This window comes from Muscardinus avellanarius, assembly GCF_963383645.1.
Source record: "Muscardinus avellanarius genome assembly, chromosome: 10".
Taxonomy (NCBI): domain Eukaryota; kingdom Metazoa; phylum Chordata; class Mammalia; order Rodentia; family Gliridae; genus Muscardinus; species Muscardinus avellanarius.
In genome coordinates, this window is record NC_137796.1 from 2376395 (window position 1) to 2383549 (window position 7155).

Genomic DNA, 7155 nt, shown 5'->3' on the forward strand with positions numbered 1-7155 from the left:
TATCAGTCGCTGGGGTTAACTTCAGTTGTTCTAAGTGTCTGCGGTCAAGCGACGCCCACACACAGCAACTCCAAGCAGACCCTTGGGTCATTCCCATTTCTCAGGCCAGGAGATTGACGCCTTCCAAGTTAAGGTTTCCTGGGGTCTCCTGTGCAGACGCGTTCAAAGTCAGAAACATGATCATACTGTAACCACTGGAGACAGGTGCCCCGAGGCCGGCAGGGTCATCTACAGCAACACAGGGACCCAGACCCAGCTGCTGCCCTCCAGAGGGGGTGCTGTGGGGCCTGGAATGACCAGGTGCCCCAGGGCTGGGAGGGAGGGGTTTCTGAAGAAGGCTGGTAATAAGACCACCTCAGAGCAAGGGGTGCCACGCACAGAAACCCCAGAGTCCTGGCTTCCAATCCCAGAAGGCCCTCCTCTCCCCTGCCCCCTCCCTTCCCAATTCCAAAGCCCCTGGCCCCTGCTCAGTACCATCAACCTGGGGCAGGGTGTGAAGGCCACGGCCACCAGGCTTGGTGTGGGCCCAGAGCGCAAGCCACAGGCTTAAACTTCTTCACCCTGTCCCAAAGCATAGCCTGAGAGATGTGGTCAGCTGCGACCAAAGAATCCTTTCTCTTCTGTTCCCCACAGAAACCCCAAGGGCTGACAGCGGACCCTTACTCGGGACAGGTCACTGTGCCCAGTTCCTCCTCCCTCACAATCACCCCCTCCCATGATCCTGTCTTTTTTCCAGTTGGGAACCTGACCCAGAGACCTTAAAGTCATAGGGCGGAAGGTCAAGGGCACATAAGCCCTCTACTGTTCTGAGTTGGTGCCTGTGAATCCAGCCATGGAGAGAAACAGGAGGCTGGGTGAGAAGGCGGGCCAGGAGGCTGCTGGGAGAGGGAAGGCACCCCGCTGTGCGGGCTCACAGGGCCACCCCGTGGGCCTGCCTGGGTGGGCAGAGAGGCTGGGGCCCTTGGCACAAAGCTATGTCCCTGGACCAGAGTGTGGACATCTCCCAGTCTCCAGGCTTTTAAAGTCACCTAGGCAGGACATAGTGGCACACGCTTGTAATCCCAGCACTTGGGAGGCTGAGACAAGGGGATCGCGCAGGTTCGAAGCCAGCCTCAGCTACTGAGTGAGGCTCTCAACAACTTAGTGAGACCCTGTTTCCAAATAAAGTATAAAATAGGTCTGGGAGTATATCCCAGAGGTAGAGAGCCTCTGGGTTCCATCCCCAGTACCACACACACACAAAAGTCACCTACGATGCCAGCTCCATCAGCCCATCCCCTCCGCGCACACACAGCTCCCAGCTCTGGCATGGAATCCCCACAAGCCTGACATTTGGGGAAACTGCCACACCCAGAGATCACTGTCAAGGATCACTGTCAAGGATCACTGTCGGCAGACACATCTATCTGTCTGCTCTACCTGCGTGGAGCCGGCCTGCTGGCACCCAGGTGAAGGCTGGTGCCAGTTAAAGGTGGTTGGCGTCTCCCAGGCCCTGCGGCTGTCCCTGAGCACCAGGGATGGGGGCTGCCAGCCTTCCCAACTCCCCTCAAACATTCCGCTCTTTCCTGTTGCCTGTGTCAAAAAGCAAACATTTCAAACGCTTTGGAGGGCTGAGGCCGCTGGAGAGAGGCAGGCGGGCAGGGAATGCAGCTCAAAGTTTGGGAAAGCATTTCAACTATGTGCAAGAAAGCGCTCAGGGGAAGGAGGGCCGGCCCCGGCGCCCATCCTGCCTGCCCTCACCTGGGACGGAGGCATCCCGGTCCCATGCTGTCCCTAGCCAGTGCACCCCAGGGGAGGTCTGGGGACCCCAGACCTCCCCTGGCGAGCCAGGCAGGAGTGTCCCGATCACAGGTGGCCACGAAGGACAGGGTCCCTGCGGGCCAGGCTTAGGCTCAGGAGACCCCGCTCAGGGCCCTCAGAACTACCTTTGCGCGCCTCTGCAGACACTGGCTCTGCCCACGCATCGAAGCATGGCTTTTCTCCCTGGCTCTGTCTCCATGCGTGTCAGGGTTGGGTTAGCAATAAATTCTCATCCACCAGTTGGACCCTGGGTTGGGGCTGGAAAGTGGGGCTGAGGAGGGCAGGAGGCAATCCCTATCCAACATGGCTCCTTCTCTGGGGAGCTGAAAAGTAGCCTCTGGTTTCAGTGTCCTGCAGGAGCCACCCCCGGTGCTGGCAGGACCCCCAGGGAGAGCACAGAGGAGGACCCCCTTGAAAGATTTATGGGCCCAGCCCTGAGGTTCCCAGGACCCTTTGCTTTCTCCTCCCTCTAACTGCTGACCTTGGTTTCTTGGAGTGGGGAGGACCGCGGGAAAAAGCAAGGTCCATGGAAGGCGCCCTGGCCTTGCCAAGGGAGGGGGAGAGGCTTGATCTCACCGCCGCTGTGCTCCTTGGAATTCTAGTCCAAAGCGTGAGTCGTGCGGGACATCAGTGGCTGTAGAATTTGAACCTTCAGGGACAGAACACCTGAGCCGGGGCGTTGAGGACCACAGGGCGGCAGAGCGGAGCCTGTCCTGGGGGAGCCCCACACCCGCGCCCCTCTTCCTGAGAACTGTGAGGCTGTGGCGTGGCTTCAGAGTCTCACAGGAGGGGCTGGCAGAGGGTACTCAGGCCGCAGCCCCTCCTGGGCTGGGGGTCCCAGGCGTGCTCGGAGCCCGCCAGAGCATCTGCCAGCACTGGTCACGGTGCACCCAGCCTAGACCTGCAGGGAAAGTCTCTGCCTGTGTTCAGGTGGGTTGCATTTTGTTTATTTTATTTCAATCTGCCCAGCCGGATCTTCACCTTGGGAAGGAACCTGATTACCATACTGGGCTTCCCGCAAACTGAGTCTGCTTGGACCTTGCAGCCACCCTAGTGCCCGAGACCGGCAGCCCTTCCCGACCAGACCTCCTTTCCCCTTTTCTTGGGCTGCAGTGGACTTCCCAAAACAGGCGACCTAAAGAAGAGGCACGGAGCAGGGGTGAGATGCAGCAAGGGCGCCTGTCTGGTGCTGAGGTCCCTTGGGGCCAGGTACAGACGTGCAGGGTGGCACCGCAGCCAGCCGGGTGTGCGTGTTGGCTCGCTGAAGGAGGGACTGCTGAGCGCTAGGCCCAGGTCCGCTGGGGGCTGCAGGGGGCCGGGCAGAGCTGAGAGCGCACTGCCCTCAACGTGCAGCCCACGGAGCCAGCGGTCTCCGGCACTTACCCGCACCTCCCCGGTTCCAGTGACTTCGTACTGAGAAAGCTACGTCTCAGGTGTGTGGTTCTCCACTCTACCACACCCAGAAGCCTGGGCAAAGTCCCCACTACACCTCCGTCCCAGCTGCCCACATTCCCAGGGCCACGGAAAGCCCCCCGGTCATAGTCTGTCGGGGGCAGGGTGGGGGACCTTCTTCAGCTTCCCACTTGCAGCTGGAACTTTTCTAAAGAATCTCCCCAAAGGTGCGAAAGCCCAGCTGGGTTTCGGTAGCAGCTGCACAGCGGGGGTCTCTGGCTCAGCCAGCTCCATCCACCTCTCCCACTGATTTTCCAAGGGGGCATCGGGCAGGCCCTTCAAATCTGGAGATAAGGACAAGCTTACAGAGAGGCCCCCTTGAACATCTGGAGGGGAAAGCCAGCTCCTCGGGTCTAGAGCCGCCCTCTCCTCCTTGGCAAATGGCAGGAAGCGGGCAAAAGCAAAATGAAACTGGAGCGAGGCATGGCAGTCCCAGGAGCTCAGATGCCCGTCCTGTGCAGAGAGAGGGACCGGGCTTCTCTGCCACCCCGTCCTGCCCACGGAGCCAGAGCCTGCCTGCCTGGGGGCCTGCCCAGCATCAAGACCCGGCTTCCACGGTATGAAGAGGAATGAAACTCAGCCTTTATATCACCGTGCGCAGCTTGTCCGCGCCACAGATTGAAAGACTGTGTTGCACAGATGGGGGAAATTACTAGGCTTCGAACCTCCCCGGATTCTATTTTAACTCAGCAGAGAGATTTTACCACCAGCAGCACCCAGGGTATGCTGGTTGGTTGCCACTGCACTGAGAAAAGTCACCTTTGGCAAAATCGCTGGCCGCAGGGACTTGGGATTCCGAGAGTTCAGCTCACCTGCTGGGGTGAGGAATGGTGACCTGGGTCCCAAAATTCACCCGCAGCAGCGGCCGGCAGGGGAGTTGTCGATTCCAGCCAGTAAAACCAGACAGACAGACATTTTCCCAGCCGCATTTCACAAAGCCCACATCGCTATGGAAAACAAAAAGACCAGCCATCAAAATTGAAAGGCAAATTCAGAGTCCCCCTATCGTTTAGCACCTCCAAAGCGTGGGTACGTTTGAGATCCCCAAAAGCATCAGAGATTTCTTTTGAAGAGCATTGGGGTTGTTTTCACTGCAATAGGGCAAAACTTGGACATCAAATCAAGAAGTCAAGTCACTGGAGACCTACCTCTGATCTGGCCACCAAAGGGGCTGGCCATTAAGGGCTAGAACCAACCAGTCTCCTTCGGCCCAGATCAAATTCTTCTCTGGAAAAAGAAGTCCGCATTTTAGGAAATGGGAAGAAAGATAGGTCCTGGCGGCCAGTTAGCAAATGGACCATTTAGCCTTCTCCGCGGGGGCAGATGGGCCCCGGCCTGTTCTGTGCTGACACTTGGCGTGTGTCTTTGCATGTAACAGAGTGCCCTGCTGCAGCCTGCCCCCAGCCCCATCCCTCGGGAAGCCCCTTCCCAGCGGGCAGTTTCTCCAATTGCCTCAAGATTAAAAAAAATCCGGGGTGGGATTTTTAATTAATTAATCAAAAGCCTTTTCTACCTCTAAATAAGACACCAGCAGTGTGCTCCTTCCCCCTGCAATCAATAGCCATGCCTACACATATGGCCACCTGTTTAACAAAAATAATCAGAGCAGGTGGGCTTGCAAAGGAACCTTTGGTTGTTGGTTTTTTTTTTTTTATGCAAGAACACAAACACGCTGTCCGAACTTTGGGCAAAAACAACAACATGGGTTTATTTTAAAGTAAATACAACAATTAAGACCACATAAGACAAACACGAAGTTAAAAAATTTTAAGACTCTCTTTTAAGGAATATCCAGAATCGAATCTAGTCTACAAAACCATCACACTTTGCAAATGAAAAGCCTCAGATACTTGGCTTCTTTATCCGCGCCTCCACAAAATAAATTACTTTCTGGTTTTGAACAAGACCCACAACCGGGAAAGGAATTCGATCTCAGAATTGTCCGGCGTCTGTTTGTGCGGAGGGACGACCCCCACGGGTTTCTTAAATTCAATTTGGCAGAAATGGTTGGGCACAAGATGAAAAAATTATCCAGTGAAATCAACTTTAAATATTATATTAATGGCTCTGAACAACAACAACAACAAAACAGCCCGATTACAAGTCCACACATCTGCACGGCGCGGTTAGAGGTTTACATACGTTACCTCGAGGCTCCCTGGCTGGGAGGGAGGTCTCTAGGGTCAGGCCTGGTCGCCGTGGGGCTGGGTCCGGACTTAGCCTCCAGCACCCCCGCGGAGCACGCCCGGCGTCCCAGTACCTCCCGGTAGGGGCTCCGCGGCCCCGCCCGGGCAGCGGGCGGGTTACCTGCAGGCCGGGCCGGTCCGCGTCCTGGGGCGTCCCGTCCCGCGCCTGGGGCCGGGGGTCCGCGTCCTGGGGCGTCCTGCCCCGCGCCTCGGACCGGGGGTCGCGTCCTGGGGCGTCCTGCCCCGCGCCTGGGGCCGGCAGGCGGGCCGGGGTCCGCGTCTTTGGGCGTCCCGCCCCGCGCCTGGGGCCGGGGTCCGCGTCCTTGGGCGTCCCGTCCCGCGCCTGGGGCCGGGGTCCGCGTCCCGCCCCGCGCCTGGGGCGGGCGGCCGGGCGTCAGTACTTGGCGCCGTCGTAGGCGTAGGGCCCCGCGTGGCCGTAGAGCGCGGGCGCGGCGCGGTAGGGCAGCTGGCAGCCGGCGCCCGGCGCCTCCCCGAGGCTGGCGGCGGCGCTGTCCATGGCGCCCAGCCGGTGCGCGCCGAACACCTCCCGCACGCCGGGGAACGTCTGCTGCGGGGCGGCGAACGCGTGGCCCGGCAGGTGGCCCAGCTCGCCGCCCGGCCCGAGGTACCAGGGCGCGGCCTGCGCGGGCGGCGGCGGCGCGGGGTGCGGGCCGGGGTGCGCGCCGTCGGGGCCGGGGGCGAGGCCGAGCGCGCCGAGCGGGGCGGGGGCCGCGTCGTCGGGCGCGCGCTCGGCGGCGGCGCGCAGGCTGAGCGCGCGCACGCGGCAGTGGTAGCCGGCGGGCGGGCCGAAGGCGGGCGCGGCGGCGAAGGGCGCGGGGCCGTCGGGGGAGCGCGCGGGCGCGGGCGCGGGCGGGGACGCGCGCGGCGGGCTGGGCGGCGCGGGCGCGGGCGCGGGCTCGGGGCCGGCGGGCGGCGCGGGCGACGGCGCCTCGCTCTTGAGCGGCGCGGGGCGGGCGGCGGCGGCGGCGGCCTCGGGCGCGCGGGGCGCGTCCTTCTTCTTGAAGCGCCGGCGGCGGCGCAGGAAGCTGCCGTTCTCGAACATGTTGTAGGAGTCGGGGTCCAGCGTCCAGTAGCTGCCCTTGCCCGGCTTCTTGTCGTCGCGCGGCACCTTGACGAAGCACTCGTTGAGCGAGAGGTTGTGGCGGATGCTGTTCTGCCAGCCCTGCTTGTTCTCGCGGTAGAAGGGGAAGCGCTCCATGATGAACTGGTAGATGGCGCTGAGCGTGGCGCGGCGCTCGGGCGCGTGCTGGATGGCCATGGCGATGAGCGCGATGTAGCTGTAGGGCGGCTTCACCAGGTCCTTGGGCGCGGCGGGCGGCGGGCCGTAGGGCGCGTAGGGCCGGCCGGCGCCCGCGTAGGGCTCGGCGGCGCCCGCGTACCCGCCGCCCGGGCCGGCCGCGCCGCCGTAGCCGCCCGCCGCGCGGTAGTAGCCGGGCTCGCCCAGGTAGGGCGCCGCGCCCAGGCCGGCGTCGGGCACGGAGTAGCGCGCCTGCATGCTGCCGGGCGCGGCGGCGAGTCAGCGCGCCGGGCGGGCGGGCATCGCGGGCGTCGCGGGCATCGCGGGCCCGGCCCTCCCGAGCCGCCGCGGGGCTGGGGCGGCGGAGCCGGAGAGGCCGCGTCCCCTCGGGGATGGGAAGTTTCGCGAGCGCCCTAGCCGCAAGCCAGCTTTTACGCTCCCTGGCCGCGCCCCCTCCCG

General features: G+C 62.0%; 1 protein-coding gene across 1 annotated transcript; it reads right to left on the reverse strand.

Moving 5' to 3' along the window:
• Window positions 1-5832: 5832 nt before the first annotated feature.
• Window positions 5833-6954, reverse strand: FOXC2 (forkhead box C2; the record flags this gene model as incomplete). Its single annotated transcript, XM_080702868.1, has 2 exons — window positions 5833-6328; window positions 6383-6954. The coding sequence occupies 2 exons, from the start codon at window positions 6952-6954 to the stop codon at window positions 5833-5835; spliced, it is 1068 nt and encodes a 355-aa protein (XP_080558994.1).
• Window positions 6955-7155: the final 201 nt, after the last annotated feature.